Consider the following 21158-nt stretch of genomic DNA (forward strand, 5'->3'; position numbering starts at 1 on the left):
TAGATACATATATATATATATACACACATAAAAAAAGTTATATTTTTTAAGTAGGCATAACCAACTCTTGGCAGAAAAGCTGAAAATACAACAAAAGTGACTTGATGCCTGTGATATGATGTCAGCCTTCCGCTGTGAGCTGGCTGGGTGCCACAGCCGAGCACCTATACGCTTCAACTCTGGAAATGTTTTCATTTTCTCAAGGTATTAGCAGTGTTACGCCATCATATTGCTGTATACAGTTTATAAAGTTCCAGCTTCTTCTTTTTCCCCCTCAAGCTTTGTTAGACAGGTATATTACATTGTGTCTTTCAGCACCCGGGTGAGATGGAGAACCTGGTGGCTGTGGACCGAGGACTGATTAATCCTGTCTATACACCTCTGCGTAGAACACAGTCTTTAAATGCAGCCGTTAAATACTGTTGCGACAGTATTTTAAACACTGCTGTAATAAGCATTACTTGCGCACTTAGCAGTTTTTTTGATGTGGTTTGCTGAGGCGGATCTAATGTTTAAGCCAGCGAGGATGATTTTCATTATTGACTCATCTGCAGTTCTGAGCAATTTCTGGCAAGAATATCCTGGGAATTGTGAGAAATGGTCATCACAATTGAGCCCACATTGACACCTTCATAATTCTCGGTTTGTCCAACAATGACAAACTAACAAAATTAAATTAGAGACTTATTTACTTGTTTTTTTGTTTTTTTTTATCAATCCAAATAAGAGGAAGCTACATAACATAAAAATAACTTAGGCACTATTAAAGCTATGTGCAAGTATCTCACAAGTGCACTCGACTTCAGTGTAGAAATCCTTCCACAGCTGTTCCTCAGTTCACACTATATGACTGGATTAGATATTAGCAGCGTGGTGCAATGTACATAAAAATCTTTGCACAGTCATTCACATATTCATTCCACTGTATATATATTTTTTTTTTTTCCAGTGCACATTTACGTATGTGCTCTACACACGGTGATCTGGTAACACAGTCAGGCTCGTCTCCGGATCATTAGTGACCATTCTCCTCTTCCTATCTACGGCTGAAGATTTTCATACGTGAAAATGATATTCGACTCAACCGTTTAGCTCCTCTCATACACTTTCTCCAATTATGTATCTGGATGTGTCTCTTTATGCCTTGATCTCACTCAGTCTGTGTCCTGATTGCCCCCTCCCCTCTCCACACTGTCTTTGATGCGTTTTTTGATATAGCACAAGTGCAGCAGTAAATCCGTCGTCGTGGTGACTGAAAGACTCCCTTAAGATTTTGATTATTATTCCTAAATATCACTTGTTCCTTCGCAGACGTGCGCGACAGATATATGTGGTGAAGGGAGTGGGAAGCGATGGAAATGGGAGGCAGCAGAGAAAGATATTGATTAACAGGGACAAACAGTATGATCAGTAGTTCGCTGTGTGACCTCCTTCCAGGAAAATCAACTTTGATTTAAAAAAAAAAAAAACAAAAAAAAACATTCTGCTCAGGAGATAAATTAAGCTTAATGTGCATGTCCGTTGCTATGGAGATAAGGTAAATGCTTCTCAATCATCAAGTAGTATTTTGTCTTGTCCTTAAGTGATGGATAGTATATATATATATCAAGCTCGCTTGAATAGCCTCCAATCATTGCAGTTGTTTTGCAGGTTGTGTGGTCAGGTTGAAAAGACCTTGACTACGCAGCTTGAAGGACAAATATCAATGTTGTATTTTTACGGGGGAGTGTGGACTGTCTTCTCTCCCATTTACACCCCAGTATTAGCAGGGCTCTCCAGAGATGGCCTGGCAGTCACACCACACACAGTTCACCTGCTTCTCTTGGGGCTTTCCAGTCTCAGCACACAAGAGCCAAGACTCACAACTATTTTTTTTTTTTTTTTGCTTTATTCACTGTTCTATCTTTGGAACGGAGGAGGCACAGGTCAGGGATGGTGGGGATTTGAATAGAGAAGGTGTCGGGATGGAGATAATAGCAGTTCTCTAATCGTCTGCACATTGGATTTTCTAGTTCTTGAGTCAGTATCAGGGTGGCGGACTGTCAGTGAGTTTGTTTAGCCCCTATATTGGTGTTACTGATTTGCCTATTGCTATGAATTAACTTCTCTAGGGATTCACTATCCCCAGGTCAAATCAGGTCAAACATTCAGTTAATCAACAAAATTAAAATAAATCAGTTTATTTTATTCCTGCTCTGAGGAAAACCAAAATTCAACTAATCCCTATAAATGCTACTGCCAGTACAATAATGATCATTTTAGATCTTCTAAGATTCCAAGTCTTAGGTTAAGTCCTGCTGGATAGCAACTGCAAATTCATTATTATTTTGTCCGCACAGTTACACAGGGCACAGAAGGATTTGTTAGAATCCTCAACTGTTCCAGTCGTGAGAAGCTTGGTACTCTTAAGGACAATGAGGTCCAGGACCGATCGATCCTTCAGACTGCCACTCTCAGAGTGTTAACAGGCTTGTTCAATCGGCCATGCGGCTGAATAGATATTTGACCTGGGGGCCCGCCTGATCACAAGGACCAATAACAAGAAAAAGCCACTCGGCTGGCAGATTACTCAAGAGATATCACTAATTCTCTGCATCGACCTGCTGTGATCTAGCCCCGCCCCCCCCACGCCTTTAGAGTCATTACTGACCCATCGTAAATTGCCGAATGGTGTGATAACCAAGCATGTCGTCAATAGGGCTTGGTTATGGCACCGATCGGTTGTGTTTGGCTGGAAAGATACAAGCATTCCTTGTTTGCTCCGTTTGCTTAGATGCGAGATGGATTAATTAGGTGTTACAGAACATTAAATTAGCAGCAGCAAAACATCCACTCAAACTGCAGTAATGGTTGCGCAAAGACGAAAACGCCCACTGAATTAATGAGTTTAAGGGAGACTTACTTAAGAGAATTTACTGAAGGACTAAACAAACGGTGTTGCTATTATTTACCGGTTACACAATTGGCTAGATTTAAATTCTTTACAAAAAAGAGCAATAAAGCAAAAGCAAATGAACAGTAAGCGCACTGTCAGGGTTGTGGTGCTTTAACAAATACCCTTAGTATTTTACATTTCTATGCAGTTCCAAAGACACACACACCAAGAGATCCCCAGAGATAGTAGTGTGGTCCCTGAAGCACGGTTAAAAAGGATTCCTCAATTAAGCTAGCTGTAATATCAACAGGCTCCACTGCTAGGATCAATAGCTCAAGAGCATAACGAGGAGGAAGAAACTCAGGACAGAACATAGACTCATTCACTCTTCACTACACTTTATGCCAAACCCAAAAGACAGAGTTTGCCGTACAAAGAGCATGGTTGCAACATTTCAGCTAAGTAGGTAGTTGTTAGAAGAGACTTGTTTTGATGTTGCTATCAGTGTGTCTGTACATTGATGTTAAACCCAAAGCTCAACAATTGTAAGGCAAATCGCATGCTGAGTGTGCTAGTTAGGTGTTTACAGGCAGCATAATGAACATGTAGAGTGTCTATATTTCTGTGCAGGCAGTAATTTGGCCAACTAAACTGGAATAATACAATTAAACAGGGACATTGCGTATGTTTAAAGCAGGGTTCTTCAACGTTTTTCACGCCAAGGTCCCCAAACTGCTGGAGAGGTTAAGTAGGGACCCCCTACCTACTATATGTGTTCTTCCTATTATTAGCATTTTGCATTGAGCTATCCCTTATCTGTTTACTAAAACGTGTTGGTTTCATGTTAATTTGTAATTAAAGAAATTTAAATTTGTTTTTTAATTGGGAATTTAAAAAAAAATCTAATTCTAATTTCTTATCAACCAAAGATTTTACGACCCCACCTGCAGTACCTCTGCGGGCCCCTAGGGGCCCCCTGTTGAAGACCTATGGTTTAAAGGTTAAAATACAACTACAATGCATGTAATACATTACATGTGGACACTATGTATACCAAAGATGACAGGAAAATATGTATGAATAATAAATGCAGTAGAAACTGGACACAGACACACAGCCAGTACTGACTGATATTGACTGGTACTGAGTAAAATTAGTTTCAAGTTTGCTGAGCATCCTCTAAGCCCACTTTACTGAGTTATACAAAGATGAGGGAAAGGGAAAATACAAATGTCCACTTAGGCTCAAATGTAATCAGCAAAGAAGGAAGTACACGAGGTTATGTGTACTGTTTATTGTGACGGCTAATCCCTCAGCACTTTGATCTGAGCCTCTCTCGTCTCCCTCATTCTGCCTCCTCTCTGTTGTACCCTACACCTCTCTGCGTGCCACTCCGTCAGTTATTCCGCTGCGAGGGAGCCCGCACGGGGGCCGGGAAGGGTGAACAAACAGAGCGCCTCTCCACTGAGGCGCGACGGAGAGAAGACGGGGTGGAGAGGAGGAAGAGGAGGCGGCGAGCGCTCCAGCAATGGCAGCATCCTCCTGGTGGACGTAATGAGACAGAAGGGAAGGCAAAAAAAAAAAAAAAAAAAAAAAAACGGAGGAGGAATGTTGTTTCTCTCACCACGCGGTGCAAGAAAAACTCCCCATGCCCTCTGCTCGGCCCACAGCTGGAGGTAGACGGCAGCGAGGAGGAGATGCTCTCTGTGCCACAATTTGCTCCATTACGCAAATGCTCAGGAACAGGAGGGGACGCCGCAAAAAGCCACTCTCCGGGACTTTCAGGGGCTGGTGATACAGCTCCGAAGAAAACAAGGGGAGCCAATTCATCCATTACACTGGCAATATGACCATTTTGCGGTGCAGCTGCTGCCCTTGCAGGTGATCTCAGGGAGAGTGAGGAGAGGGATGGAGTCTGGCTGACTAGACCAAGACAAGGTTAGATAATTCGATATTCAGGCTGCTTCGCTTTTCTTGCATTTGAGATGCAATGGGACGGGGTATCTGTATACCACCCTTGCAAAGTGTTGGTGAGCTGCTGATCACAAACACGCAAGAGGTTGTCCAAATTGTTCATTCTGAACGCCCTGCGCACATGTCCGCGCAACGCACACGCTCTGGTTTTATTGCCTCAACCCGAACCGTAGTTTGGGAAATGAGGAAATGATCCGTGCAGTAGTAGAATAAAGTACGTGCAGTCATAGCTAATACCTTTACCCTGTGGAGGGCAGTAAAATGCCCTAATAGCGTCTGATATGCCGAAACTCCCCGAGGAAGCAGAAGAAGAAAGTGAGAAGACATGGATAAAGAAATGGAGCATCTGAGCGTGAAAACCCTGCCAGATGGTTCTCCCAAGAAAAGCACAGTTGTCTGAATTTACTGTCAATGTGAAGGTGAATATGATCCTTCTGAATAGCTGAATATCCACTATGTTGTGTTGTATAGTACTGAGCCATAGTACAAAGTGGGGATTGCTTAATGAAACATTGTAATATCATGTTATATAAATATCTTCCATATCTGTGAGGAAGAAGACATTATTTACTCATTTCTATAAGAGTTGACCTGCTTCTATACGTTCTTAGTGTCATAAATGAGAATGAAAATCTTAGCTGTGTTACATAAAACACGGTGCATATAGTCTGAACATTAATGGATATGTACTGCACACTGGTGCCTGTAAATGTCAAAGAATTGTCATCGAAACCTATCAGCCATTTCATCCAGTCACAGAGGTAACAGGGCGGGAGAACAGGGCAAGCAGAGTCATTACTCACGATGCATAGGTACAGTAAATATTTGCTCGGCCATAATGACATTTAAAGCTAAATGCTTTTAATCAGTTATGGTTTCTCTGCAAATAACGTCCTCACTCTTCCTGAGCCCGAGAAAAGCCTCGATACAAAAGCGCCGCTAATAAGTGATGCCGCACTCCTGAGATATTCCAGACACATCAGTAAGTAGTGTGTGGGCCCGTGTCAGATGTGTTAACATCCTGCATGCCAAAGAGTCATTCAAGCTTCTTCCTGACAGCATGTTTGACATGAGGAACGCTGGCACTCTCTTTAGTGCTGCTCACTGTAGGCTGGAGAAAGGTCTCTGTTATTTACTGGGAGCTGTGTGAGCCTCGCTAATCCAGCATCAAGGTTAAAAGCAGATGAGGTCGAGCGGACAGTTCGCACTCTTAGTGGTTTATAACCACCACAACGACTTCGTACAAGGTCAAACTTCCTGTACCAGCTTCTTGGCCCTTGTCTACAGATTCTGCGCAACCCGTACACAGACATCTCTGAGAAACTGATACAAATTAGCACCGTTAGTCTTAAGAGAAAATATTCAGAAAGTTCACTTATCTGTTATAAGTGTATGCTCTCCAGCAAGTTCAATAGTGAACTTTAATAGTCAGTGCGTTTACATGCAGAGCTTAATCGAGCTATGCTCAAAATTCAACTTTCTGACTACAGTCCTTGTCCCAGTTTACATGCAGTGCAACAAAATCGAATAACTGTTCCCCTCCTCCACAGTAGGTGGCGATATGTGTCTTTTCAGCGGGTTAATACCACGTTAATACGTCCGATTTCTCTTCTTCTTCTTCTGCAATCAGCTTTCTTGGATGTTTTTGTTCCGGGGTCACACGCCAGCGCAGTAGTTGTGGAGCATGCATAAATGAATAATTATTTTTTTCACGTTCATGTAAACGCGTGTGTTTATAAAGTTTTTTTTCAAAGTACATTTAAAAACAACTAAATCCTTCCAATTCCACCTCATTTATACACAGTATTTATATTGATGAATTAATTCACACCAATTAAACTTTTTTGATATCCTGTGAATTCAGCTAAATTCAAAAGTCATCTTACCAACATGCTCACACACACACACACACACACACACACACACACACACACACAAAACCAAATATGTCAAACACATGAAGGATTAAAATGGGGATTACCAAAGAAAGCAAGATTCCTCTTCTTCCATAATTATATTCAGAAAGCATCATGGTGATCCATCACATGGTGTTTGAGATATTTCAGCCAAAGGACTGAATGAATGAAATGATGTGGCCTGTGGCCATGATGCTACCTTACAGCGAAACACCAAATCCAATTTAATGTGCTAAAATGTGAGGATTTGCTATCGTTCTTCCTATCAATATAATCTCTTTGGTGTCAGTACCTGCGTTTCCATTAGCCCTAGAAAGGCTTTAAAGACCGGTGATGGAAACACCCGCATTTTGAAAAACCTCTCAAATATCACTAAAACACTTTTACACTCTCATGTTGTCATTTTTTCAGACGTATCGATATAAAAGTTTACCGCAAAAGTGCAATGGAAACACTTTTTTCTCATTTCCCTGTCACTGGCGTCACTGGAGATGAAGCAGACCAGTTCATTTGAAGTCCATCTTCTTCAAAGCGAAGTCTTGCGTGACGAGAATTTAAGAGAATTGCAGGACTTTACAAGAGCTGTAATGGAATCACAGCTATTATTTGTTCCACTGAGTGAAACAAGCACACTGAACACTCAAATATGGGGACCAACATGAGAACTTATGTTCCCAGACCCGGAAAGTCAACACAAGTAGGGGAAAGAACACACACACGCTGATTTCACACTGTCTCGTTCTGCCTCTTTCTTCCAAACAGCTCAAAATGCAGTTGGAGTACCTGAAGTTTACCTGTAAAATTACTGATATTTGCCAGAAAACGACACAGTATTTGTGATGATGTCTGGACTGAATAATGTCTGAAGAGGGAAACCTAGCAGTCGGCCACATCAGCTGTGGCGAAGAACCCTCTCTCTGCCTATAGGAAATGACAATCACTCTCAGCCATGGTTGGCTGGAACCATGGCAGCCGAGCCAACGGAGACACAAAACCGTGCGGGCATGTGTGTGACAGAAAGAGCAAGAGAGCAAGTCATGCTACGTGGGTTTGCATGCGTCTGGACACACAAGTGCTTGCAAGTACTTCACTTACACTTGTTGTGCGCATCAATTAGACCAACAAATCTGCTGTTAACGTGCACTAGCGTGCCTCCGTGTCCCTGCCAACATCCCAATTAACCTAATGAAGTCGTGTTTTTCTTCAGCGACGTCTACAGGTGCTGGCCAGTAAATTAGAATATCATCAAAAAGTTGAATTATTTCAGTAATTCCATTCAAAAGGTGAAACTTGTATACTGTATACTTTCCTTCCACACATAGTGATATATTTCAAGTGTTTATTCATTTTCATTTTTATTATTACAACTGACAGCTAATGAAAACACCAAATTCAGTATCTCAGAAAATTAGAATATTCTGAAAAGGCTCAATATAGAAGACACCTGGTGCCACACTAATCAGCTGATTAACTCAAAACGCCTGCAAAGGCCTTTAAAAGGTTCCTCAGTCTTGTTCTGAAGGCTCCACAATCATGGGGAAGACTTCTGACTTAACAGTTGTCCAAAAGACGACCATTGACACCTTGTACAAGGAGGGCAAGACACAAAAGTTGATTGCTAAAGAAGCTGGCTGTTCGCAGAGCTCTGTGTCCAAGCACATTAACAGACAGGCGAAGGGACGGAAAAAATGTGGTAGAAAAAAGTGTACAAGCTCTAGGGATAACCGCACCCAGCAGAGAATTGTGACGACAAACCCATTCAAAAATGTGGGGGAGATCCACAAAGAGTGGACTGCAGCTGGAGTCAGCGCTTCAAGAACCACCACGAAGAGACGCATGAAAGACATGGGATTCAGCTGTCGCATTCCGTGTGTCAAGCCACTCTTGAACAAGAAACAGCGTAAGAAGCGTCTCGCCTGGGCCAAGGACTGGACTGCTGCTGAGTGGTCCAAAGTTATGTTTTCTGATGAAAGCAAATTTTGCATTTCCTTTGGAAATCAAGGACCCAGAGTCTGGAGGAAGAGCGGAGAAGCACAGAATCCACGTTGCATGAGGTCCAGTGTAAAGTTTCCACCGTCAGTGATGGTGTGGGGTGCCATGTCATCTGCCGGTGTTGGCCCACTCTGTTTCCTGAGGTCCAAGGTCAATGCAGCTGTCTACCAGGAAGTTTTAGAGCACTTCATGCTTCCTGCTGCTGACCAACTTTATGGAGATGCAGATTTCACTTTTCAACAGGACTTGGCACCTGCACACAGTGCCAAAACCACCAGTACCTGGTTCAAGGACCATGGTATCCCTGTCCTTGATTGGCCAGCAAACTCGCCTGACCTTAACCCCATAGAAAATCTATGGGGTATTGTGAAGCGGAAGATGCAATGCGCTAGACCCAACAATGCAGAGGAGCTGAAGACGACTATCAGAGCAACCTGGGCTCTCATAACACCTGAGCAGTGCCACAGACTGATCGAGTCCATGCCACGCCGCATTAATGCAGTGATTGAGGCAAAAGGAGCCCCGACTAAGTATTGAGTGCTATACATGCGCATGCTTTTCATGTTCATTCTTTTCAGTTGGCCAACATTTCTAAAAAAAACATTTTTTTCATTGGCCTTTTCAGAATATTCTAATTTTCTGAGATACTGAATTTGGTGTTTTCATTAGCTGTCAGTTGTAATAATAAAAATGAAAATGAATAAACACTTGAAATATATCACTATGTGTGGAAGGAAAGTATACAGTATACAAGTTTCACCTTTTGAATGGAATTACTGAAATAATTCAACTTTTTGATGATATTCTAATTTACTGGCCAGCACCTGTATATCATGAGCTTTTACTCTGGGCTCTGTGTCATAACTGTGGCGGATGAAACAAAATGTGGCCACCCTGCCAAGAACCTGCCAGATGTACTGTATGTAATCATGATATAGGGGCTGAGCCACTTCATGCGCAGTCATTTTGCTAGCAGCCATTTTAGTCAGACATAAATAGGAAGGCAAGGGGACAGAGGCAAGCTGGGTTTTCTTTTTACACCCACAGTGTTATTCTGAGTCACCTTGGCTTACTGTATTTCTCTTCTCATTAATATTAATGAGCTGGGGCTTGCCTGCTGGTTGATGTGAGCTGCTATAAGTCAGTCAGCTGTCATGTCCGGACATGCGAGCGTCACATCCACATGGAAATATAGGGACTAATTCTTGTCCTGGTGACAGAGGAGTTGACCACAGAGGAGTCTGGTTTACATGGAGACTTTTTTCTCATTCCGATTGAAGGTTTCAGATCAGCTGTTCTGGATCTGATGTTTACATGCACCACTACCTTTAATCGGAACGGCCCTTTTACAGACGTGGGACAAGCGCAGATTTTATGAAAACGTCCCGTTCTTCTTCTTCTTCTTCTTCTTCTTCTTCAATGATTTTTTGACGGAACTTTTTAAACAGTTCAATATTTCTATTTTGTCTGTTGTCTATGCGTGCGATAATGTCTAGCTCTTTCAGAGTTGTTATTAAAAGTTGTCAAAAAGTCACTGCACATTTATGTGAAGACAGCATGAGCAGACAGAACGGAGCTTGACTTCATTCCGATTCACCATTTACACGACTTATGATCAGTTTGTGAAAAGGAATATTCTACCCCTGTGAAATTTCATTCCGTTTGGGTCTGTTCGTTTTGTTTGAGGTTTTTACATGGAGCACTTTCATTCGGTTTGAGGTGTTTACATGGAGCACTTTCATTCGGTTTGGGCTTCTAAACCGACTGTAATCGGAATATTTGGCTCCATGTAAACCCAGCTACTGACAGACATTAGGGGTCTTTGTGGCTTGTCATTTCCCATCTTTCTTTCCCCTTATTTCCTGTCCCCCACCCGTCCCTGTAACAAGATGATAAAATGTCACCCAAACATAGCCATGTTTAAAAATGTCTGCTTTACAACCTGCCACATGAGGAAGAGGTGGAAATCAAACCAGAAACCCTTGAACAGCTGATCTGCTCCAGCTCAGAAGAAAAACGACACAATAGGCAGGTGATTGTTTTAGCCAATTAGCTAAGGCAAACAAAACACGGCGCGTTCGTTAGCCACGGGCGCCATTGATTGGACCACTAATAAACTAAAACTCGTACTGGGCGTCGATGATTGCTTGATTTGCTGCTTTTGTTCGCCACTCAAATTTCTTTGTTGAGCAAAACAGCAATAGTATGAGATGTATTTTGTATTCCTGGCCACATCTGGGAGGAGGAGGAGGAAGCTGACTGGATTCCCACCTGCTGCTCCTGTGCATCCACCAACAGACAGCAGAGCTGGGATCAGTCTGCTACAACACGGCATCTGCAGCACTCAGGTGGCCTCCGAGAGAGCGCGGTGTTCACCGGAGCACTCATTGTAGAAGTCACGGTGAAGAAGAGTCTGTACCAGCACACAACTACAACACAGACTGAAAGCCACGCAAAACCCAAAGCTGACAGGTGACTGACCACATGTGTCACTGTGTCAGATACTGAAGGGACTCCGAGGATAAAATGCGGAATATTTTTGGCAAGTTAGTCTCCGGTTTCGTATTCAAAATATTTATCAACCATAAAATGTAATTAAAGGAGAAAAATGCCGCGTATAATCATCACAGAAAACCGAAATAAGTCTTCAGAAGAGGAGGAAGGCGCCTGTGGCACTTTGAGCTAAATGATCCAGCTGATGCCGTGTTCACAAATGATTTACCACGTAAAAATGCTTGAATGAAGCTGGAGGTGCTTGGTACATAAAACCAAACTAAGGTTTTTGGGCTGAAACGTTTTGTCCTGATGGTGAATCCTCAGTCAGAGAAGACTCGGTCTGGCTGTTCAGCTCAGCAAACCAATGCACAAGAAAACAAAATACCCTGATCATCCAGTAATTATTTCAGTGATGGACTCAAAAAATGGCCGAAGTCTTTCGAGCAATGACGTGGCTAAAAGTACAGAGACAGAACTATTAGATTAAGGTAGAAACAGTAGTTTTGATGAGTGTATTCGACGCTGCAGACTGATCAGATGAACCAGTCCATCACACACACACACACACACACACACACACACACTCTCACACACACACACACACACACACGTGTAACTTCAACAAGGGCACAATTGTTTCAACCTACGAGATCACACAGCCGCGTTTTGACCAACGTTCAAAGGCAACATTTATTCATGCCGTCGGGTTCAGGGCAAAAGCTAAAGTGACCCACCCTCTGTAGTCTCAGCAAGTCTACTTTGAAGCTTCCTATTGTGTTTGCGCGTCGCCTGAGAGGCACATGAAAGGACATGACAACTTTGAAGTCGACAGAAGCACCCGACTCTCGGCCCGACCACTTAGGGCCGGGACCCGCGAATCAAATAGACAGATAAATAAATAAAAACAACTGGTCAGGCTTTGTTTCCCTGGAGATGATGGCGGGATTATCCTTCTCAGCGACTTCAACCCGCAGCCTCAGACGGCGGTGGTTGCCATAGCGTCTGCGCAGGCAGCAAAAGGCATTTTGGTCAATAACAGCAATGATTGGCTATCAAAGGCTGAGAGGCAGGGGGAGGTTAAATGCGGGACCATTCAGATGAGACTGACACGCACAAAGAATAAATACAAACAGCAGCCACGCGTCGGGCATATCAAGCCGCCGGCAACATAATTATTCCCAAATCTGAATGCGGGTGTTTATTGTCAAATGCCGGCTGTAGCCTTTGACTACTGAGGGTGACATACTGTGAGCAACAGCGTGTTTCGGTTTGTGAAAATTATATTCGGGCACTTGAATGACACTGGGGTGGATGCGATCAAAAAACATAATAACAAAAAGAGACTCAACCGGCGAAGGAATTTTTGTGGCATTTTCAATGTCGAATGCATAGTTCTGTTCGTGTGTATTTTTTCTCAGTAACAAACGCTCCTTCTGTGGTACACAACGCCACAGAAGGAGCTTTAAATGGATCCAGTAGTCCAGTGAATGTACACATCAGATCCACATGCATGCATCGTGGCTAATCAAGTGTAATACGTGGAGTCAGTCACGCGTTCGTATTCACATGTCTATGTGCGCATAACGCGCTGGGTTTATTCTGATGTTTGTATCCTGAATGTGCTCAGTCCGTTCGGTTTAACGGTGAATTTATAGACTGAAACGAGCAACACGAGTCAGTTTGAGCTTGAAACCTCATCAGTGTGATGCAGTATTGTTAATCTGCCCTGTGCCTATGAAGAAAAGTGGAAAAAGAAACAAAATCTTCTCCTTGGATCCAAATTTTCAGCCATTAAAATGCATTCACGTAATATGGGACGTGTTCCTAGTTTTGGCCTCGTGCACAAAATGACAATATATCGATTCTGTTTGAAGCAGCATTTGGATTGTTTTTTAAGCACTAAGTGTTATTATGCTCTTCACTGGCGCTTGACAACGTACATATCAGAAAATATTCCATATTATATAGCCATCATCACAAGTTCAGTGTTTAACACTATTTACAAATCGGAAAATAATTACAACGTCTACATGACACAAGCACGGCCCTCCCTAAGCGGCTGAAACCGACGCACAGCCTCTCTATTGTTGTGGTTTGTGAGGCAGAGCAGTATTCTGTGAGAAGTAAATTGACACTCACACTTGAAATTGCAGTAATAAGGCATCAGGGATGGTTATCTTGTGGATATGTGACGTGATTAATCTGAAAATAACACACACCCCGAGGACTGAGAGCCTTCTATAAACACATTCGGATGTACAGTACACATCACTGTCTCAGATTTTCCCTAAGAAGCCGTTTTTTCTCCACTCTAGGCATTAAGATGATGTTGCCCCAACTGATTTTCCTAGTTTTTCTTCCGAAAGGAAAAAAATCTGCTGGTTATACAACAAAAGGCATCCCATTGAGTTTGACCTTCTAAATTAGAACAAGTGTGTCATTTAATTCCTTTCTTTTTGGATTTTTTTATTTAGGGATTGGCATTTGTAGCGTTTCAGCCGGTGAGTAATGATTCTCCGGTCTCCGCGAACACAATGTTCCGTGATGGCAAAATGTTAAAAATGGAAACAAAATGGTTTTCTAAGTAGAGCAGGCTTCTCACCCTTTCTCTTCATGTCACAGACGCTGTGGTGCTCAGCGTGTGGCTGGCCGTGCCTGCCTCCTCATCAGGGCTCAGTGTTCCTCAGCGAGCCGGCTCAGTGTTGTATTGATTAAGCCCGTGGCAACGCAGGCAGATTTATTCTCTTATTAGGGGTTCCTAATGCCTGATCGGGGCAGATTAAAGGTCTGCCGCTGCCTCCAGCTGCACCATCATTTGGACCCTTTCATTAGGATTTGATGGCTGTATCAACATAATTAGCCTATGAGGGTGGAGCGCTGGAACCGTACGACGAGCAACACCGATTCTTAGCGAAGTACGATGTGTGACATCACCGACGCATGGAGCGGGAGATGATTTAATAGCGACTAAGGGAATGTTATGAATTCAAACAAAGCATGAGTAGTCGTTTCTCCCCTCACAGCAGATCCACAGTTATATCCACTCAGTAAGCTAAATTAGATTTCTGACCGGGACGATCAATAGAAAAACCATGACCAGGCCCTTTTGATTGATTACCGAGCATTTTTAAAATATTTGTTATCAATCATCCGTGTAACAAATCGATAACATCTAACTAGGGCACTATTACATTACTCAAAAAAAAAAGAAGAAAAAAACATTTTAGGCAAGAAAATCCAATTAATCATGCGATTAAATTCATCACGGGAGGCTGAGCGTCTGAGGATACGGTTAAACGTCCTTTACCATCAGGACCAATTGTCTCTGGATCGGCCTTTTTGTAGCTGAACTAACTCCAGGGGTGATCCGATTGATTTCGGGTGGACGCGGGGCTCGGTCCGGACACCTTTGGCCCGGGCGATCCTGCAGGAGCGCGTCAAGCACAAAGCAAACAGCGTCTCAAAAAACACAGAGAGAGAAACCCCCGATTACAGCGAGGCACATTATCTGCTGCGGTTGCTTGGCAACCAAACGGAGACACACACACGTCCACAACATAATGGTTAATTTGTATCCAGCGGTGTCAGCAACGTGTAGCCAAAACTGAGGAGTTATTTCTCTAGCTTTAGTTTCTGGAGACAAGACAGAACTGAAAAGGAGAATTTGGATGCACGATATAGTAAACATAAAAAACAATATTCATATTCCTATGAATTAACTCTCTGATTTACTGAAATGACATTTGAAAAGCAGTAACAGGTCAAGTATTTATAGCTTGTACAGCAAGTAAAAACGAGTAAAACGAGTAAACACCACGACCAAGATGTATATTGGGGCTTTGAAAGCAGCTGCTGCGTCTTTTATGTGAACGTAGCGAAAATCCATAGTGGAAGTGTTTTACTCCGTGTGATCTCAGACCAAAAAAATGTTTATGTTGCGCAGGTGTTGCAGGGGAACATTAAAACCAACTCATCTCCAAAAATCCTCCTACATTTATTCCAAACGAAACAGAAAGAAGAGCCATCAAATTGTCCCGATTATGCTCCGACCCAACTGAACGTGATGAAATGTTTTCATTCTGACAACCACACAGTGTGTTGGTTTAATTAGCATTAAGAGTCAATTTAAATTCTAATGTTTTTTTCCTGAAGTAAAGAGTGATTTAGTCCTGACTTCCCTCCCTGACTGGTACGGTTTCGTCACCATGCCTGCCAGCTACTCCTCCCACAATCCACGTTCTGTCTCTCATTCAATGTGCACCCTGGATTCATTTGTTTATCGATGTGTTGAAAAGGTCATTATTTACAGCGCAGGTCCAGTCTCAGCCTCGCACGGCACCAATCTCTTAGTGCAAACATTTAACAAGGCGAAGCAGGCGGCACGTTTCTAACGCGGCGTGACTGATGGGGCAGCGAGGGGACATAAATGAGAATTACATGAGAGGACTGATTGACTGCTCTCATACGCTGCTGGATCTGAAGTAAAAATCAAATACTCGTTCACCACATGGAGCCGACGGTGACCCGATCGACGCGGGTCAATACTGACGGAGCTTTCAGAGCCTCGGTGACGCACGCCGCTGCCTCCGAGTGTACGAACATGGGAGCAACATACACCGAACATGATATCTGTGTTTCGTGTGAAGCATCTGATGCTTCTAATTACTGTGTATAGCATCTTTAAGCAGCTCTGAAGAATAACATGATTTCTGGTTTTTTGGGAGCATGTAAAATGTTAGGAAAAATAAAAGTAAAGTGCTCAAAAAAGTTTATTTTGTCCCCTAAATGAAACGTCAATCCAACGACGTCACAGAGCAGGACCAGCGCTCCGCCTCCCAGACAAATCTTTAGCTTGGCTGAGGTTGAAAAATCCCAGCAGCAACTACTCGGAACTATTGACCCGAGCGCTGCTACGGCATTGACTGTTCATGACTCCCTCTGATAATAAGAACCGGGGGCCATTACACGCCTCCGAAGCTCCAGAGTCTGACAGCCAACCTGCCGTGAAGCCACTATAAGCAATTTAGAAAGAAACGAAAATACGACTTTCAGCCATAAAAGCATCAGTCACAGAACTATGTGATGCGCTAAGCTCACAAGATGCACTGCAACATGTGCTTACAGTATTCCTGAAACTTAAAATTAAAAAATAATAATAAAAAAAATAAAAAATGAGGCATGTAGGCCAGGCACTGTGGTACTGCTGAGACACATTTATGAATTTCGTTGCAAATTATCGTAAACCTCATACTTTGTCTAATAATGGATGAAAAAATTATGGAGGTGCCTGATCGTACCTTATCAACTATAGTATATGAGTCTGTTGAATATTATATGTTACAGCTGTCTCAAGGCCGAGGAAAAACACAGACTGGGAAAACCAATTAATTTTCTTGAAACACATAAACAGTGAATTCTTTTTTGTTAAACTAAAGGCAACAAGTTTGAATATTCTGTGCGTGTAAGAAGAAAAGGGTCTCCGTGAAACTGTTGCCACAAAGTTGCCACAACCATATTTCAGAAGTTAAGCAACAGCCACGAGAAACTGAAAACGCCAAAGCAACAAATGTCCACTGTGACGCTGCTTCCACGTCTTCCACGCACTCGCGTTACTTGTTGAATAACACGTTGCGCTCGCGGGCAGAAGGTGATTCCACTGTGCTCCCTCTCAGGGCGCTCGCGGACGCGCACAAAAGAAACCACTCTTTCACTCACGACTTCCATCTCCAGCTGACGCCCGGCGGGCGAGAGACTCACCCAGTGAGGACGACCACGAAGTCCATTACATTCCAGCCGTTGCGGAGGTAGGAGCCTTTGTGAAACGCGAAGCCCAGGGCGATGATCTTAATGGCAGCCTCGAAACAGAATATTCCAATAAAGTAGGGCTCTGTGTCGTCCTACGGAGAGACAGAGGACCGGGGAGAGGGTGAGATTGACACAAGGCGATCTTTTTCAGAGGTAAGAGAGTGTTTAATGAAGCGTTGGGCGAAAGAGAGGGGGCTGAGTAAAAGAGAGAAAGAAATGTGGCTCCTTTCACTTCGCGCACCGGCGTCTGCAGGAGTGGAGGAAGTACAGGCCCCTTCTCTGGATGAAAAGAGACAAGATACAGTCAAAACAAATATTCACAAACACAGCGTGATCTTGGAGGATTTGGTAAATCAATGGCGCATCAGGCATTCATATTTAATGCATTCAAACAAACAAAATGAACTATTTAGCTACAGTCGGAAGCCGACGAAATCCCACAAGGATGTGTTATGTCAAAACAAGGGGTAATCAGCTGTGTTTGACTCTGTAAGGGCAGAGACAGAATGATGAAGAGGGGCAGGTCCCTGGCTGACCACTGGAAAGGGCCTCTAGGCCTAACTACAGACATATTTTGCCAAAAAAAAAAAAAAACACATGGTAGAGGGAAGTACTTGAGCTGACTTCATATTCAAGGCAACGAGAAAGGAGCACGAGCATTTCTTGTGTGACCTAAGCGCTGCATATAATATGGTAATGGAGGCTCCACCAGAATGGCACGTGGGAAGCGTTGGAGCCAATAACAGTGCGGACTTGAAAGGGTAAAAGGCGAGGGGCGGGTTGACCGCGAGGCTACTTCAGCACCAGAAGGACACTCGAGCCTCCCGAGGAAGACTGCGGGCCAAACGGAGGGGAGGTCGGGGTGCTCATTTGCCAAAAATAAACACTGTGTTAGGAGGTGCTTGGGCAAAACAGAGCTGCATTCGGGCTGCCTGAAACGCACTAAAGAGGTTAAGCTTAAAACCAGACGAGTGAAGGGCCTATGATCAGAAGAAAGGGGCACTCGACATTTGGACCTCGGGTCATCCAAGTCTTCTTGTGGTGTGACATAACAAAACAAAGCCTGGGATAATGGAAGTGCAGTTAGCTTAGAGTAATGCTAGAGCGAAGTAAATGCACAACATTATCTAAATAGAATAGTTTTATCTTTTTGAAAGGTCCCTTTTTCCGCAACACAACGTATTGGGCCGCTGCACTACTCCCCAACAGCGACGGACAATCAGCAGCGGATCAAAGTGCAATCATTTACACCATGAGGCCAGGTTCACCCGAGGCTTTGGTGTAAGTGAGGGGACTGGATCAGGCGTGGATGCCTCAACACTTCCCCCTTTGCATGCATTAAGATCCGCAGGAGCCTGCAGCAACGCGCAGGGTACGAGCGGAGGATATCTCACGCCTACATCCTCCTTCCTCCTCCCTCCTTCCTCCTCCCTCGATGTCTCCTTCTTGCCCCCGGCAAGACCACAACCTGACAGACAGTGTCCCCGGCCCCCAGCGTCACCCAGGCTCCAACATAAATAATCACGTAAAAGCGGTGTGACAGGCCCGAGCATTAGACGAAATGTGACCTTTACTTTGGCGCTTGCAGACTACTGCGAGCATGATCGGAGATATGTTGAATGAGATCTACTGTATCCAGCACGGAGGCTGCATCGGTGAAGTAATGACAGTTTGGTGTCGTTGTTGGGAAGCAGATAAGCTGCTTTCGAGCCAATAAAACGCATTGTAGTCCACGATGTAGCCAGCCATTCATTGAGATAATGATGGTATCCCCCATAAAATCAAGCTTGAACAAAGGCGATTCAGCGTCTTATGTAATGACAATACAGTGAGATGTCTGGATAGATGTCTTTACGAGTAGCGTGTTTACATCTATTATAGATATGCATGAAACATGCTGAATTATAAATATGCTTTCAGAAACCAGCAGAAATTTCCCAAGGATCGCGGCATTGAAGACCTGCAATAGATTCCCCGGACTGTTGCTGAATACCTTCCATTGTTGCCTCAAATTACAGCGCACCTCCTAATCTGTTGACTGAGCTATAAATTACAACGTATCTCTCGCTCTAATTAAAAGGCATCTTGTTTTATGCGCTGGAAAAGGCAGTGTGTTTTCTCCTTTGTGTTAACCACTCTAATCTGAAAGCTACCTTTTTGTTTTCCCACCTGCAGCATCTTCACTTCTGGATCTGAATCACAGCTGCCGAGATTATTCAAGAACAAAAGCAGGTGGCTGAATATGAGAGGAATTAATCGACTTTTTTTTTTTCTTTCCCACAAAGCTGTTGCTCTTTGCAGCACTATTTGGCTTTCTATTTTAAGGCAAACTCCTTGGAGCTGCAACCCGCTCAGGAACAGGAAAGAGCAAAGTGCTGAGCCATGGAGCCACATGCAGATTTCTTTTTCGTTGCACATGCCACTTGACCTCCCCGCGCGGTGGTCTCCTTCGGTTCTCTCTGACACCGGTTAGCCGTGCGACGTGAATGCCAGGGTTCAAATGTTTTGTTTAAACCCAATGCATATGTGAGCAGCTGGGAGAGCGGGGAGCCTGGGGGGGCGCTGACTTATATGATAATGGCTAGAAGACCGAAACAATAAGACACACTTAAACCCGCCAAACGACTAAAGGCTTAGGGTCTCAGAGTCAGGGGCAGGAAAAATTAGAGTGGGAAGAAGAAAATCACTTCGAAATGGACTTACCAGGCGCTCTGACATGGGCGTCTTGTCACTAGCAGGTAGATGCTGCTCCAAGGCCAAGACGATGCAGTTGGCGATGATTGTAGCCAGGATCATGTACTCGAATGGAGTGTGAGAGTTAAGGAGCAGTGGGAAAAGGAGTTCATACGTTTCATTTCATTTCACAACTGAATCATACTGTTCCTTCTATTGTATGTATGGAGACCTTTTCAGATATGGATATGTGTCCAGTAAAATAAATGTGTCACCCATTTTAGTCTAAGAAAATAAGGATGCAGGCTGCATCAAATTATGGATGGAATGTCTATAAACCTAAATCTAAATCTGGATGCGTTATGTCCACATAGCCATAAACCTTCCATTATGATTTAGTTGAAGGTTGTTGTTGTTTTGTTTTTTAGAAATAAAGCATCCTATACATGTACTTATTATCCTTCCAGATGGTTGACCATTTCCAACCATTTTCAATGGCTGATTCATTCTGCAATCCATTTTCACCAGGTCATTGCCTGCGGGTCAGGGCCTATTGAGAGCCCGTGAATCACAGGGGAATATGGAGCTTATAACCATTAACGCAAAGACGCAGATTCATTTCCCATGAAGACACCCAAGTTCCCTGGTTATGCAACCAGAAAATTGCGCCTCTGATAGTTAATTCTTAATGGAAATGAGTGAAACAGCTACAATTACTGTTCAACAGTGATGATCAAGTTTCATGTATTTCTTATTTTATTACTGTGGTCCTGTAGAGCAGGAAGTCCTATTTTTATAAACTCGTAGAGGGCACAGATACACTGACAACCAGGTTGTTTGATTACAGCTACTGTTGCGCTCACTTTTACACAGAGAAATTCCAACTGTCCGATAATATTTGTGACACAGGGTCTAGTTCCCATCCTTAGCCTTTTCACCGTAAAACATATCAACTTTAACGAGTCACTTAGCCTACAACTGATTTTTTTTTGTTTGTTTTTCCAATGAAAATGTTGAAAAAATTATTGCAACTTTAACTCTCCATTTTCAGTCCAAAGTGCTTGTTTCAAGATTGTATTAATCTGATAATTCACTTTAACCTTGATCTATGAAAAACAAGTATTTTGTACATAAGCAACGCATATTTAAAGGGCTATACCAGTACTATACCAAAAGATTAAAATAGTCAGACAGCAATGACAAAGGTCTATTTAACATAAACTTCACATGACTTGACATTCCACTTCGTTTCCTGCTCTGTTTATTCATATGACAATCACTAAAGCCTTTAGCCTTTTAGAAAAAAAAAAAGGCTTGGATGGGTAAACAGACTCAGAAACATGTTGGAAATGACGGGGGAGAAAAAATCTCTCCCTAAATTTAAGAGTAAGCAGGAGTGTTTGGATGGTGACACGACTCGTTAAAGC

The 21158-nt window shown here is 43.2% G+C and overlaps 1 protein-coding gene across 2 annotated transcripts in view; it reads right to left on the minus strand.

The window, feature by feature from the left end:
• cacna1bb (calcium channel, voltage-dependent, N type, alpha 1B subunit, b) overlaps positions 1-21158 on the minus strand; it is a 152282-nt gene that overhangs the window by 125213 nt on the left and 5911 nt on the right. For both annotated transcript variants that reach the window (XM_047569845.1, XM_047569844.1), the window contains exons 4-5: positions 19762-19867; positions 17011-17150 (exon numbers count right to left, since the gene is read on the minus strand). In XM_047569845.1, the coding sequence (XP_047425801.1) occupies positions 17011-17150; positions 19762-19867 (246 nt within the window). The remainder of the gene's footprint in view (positions 1-17010; positions 17151-19761; positions 19868-21158) is intronic.

Source organism: Mugil cephalus, chromosome 19, assembly GCF_022458985.1.
Source record: "Mugil cephalus isolate CIBA_MC_2020 chromosome 19, CIBA_Mcephalus_1.1, whole genome shotgun sequence".
NCBI classification, from domain to species: domain Eukaryota; kingdom Metazoa; phylum Chordata; class Actinopteri; order Mugiliformes; family Mugilidae; genus Mugil; species Mugil cephalus.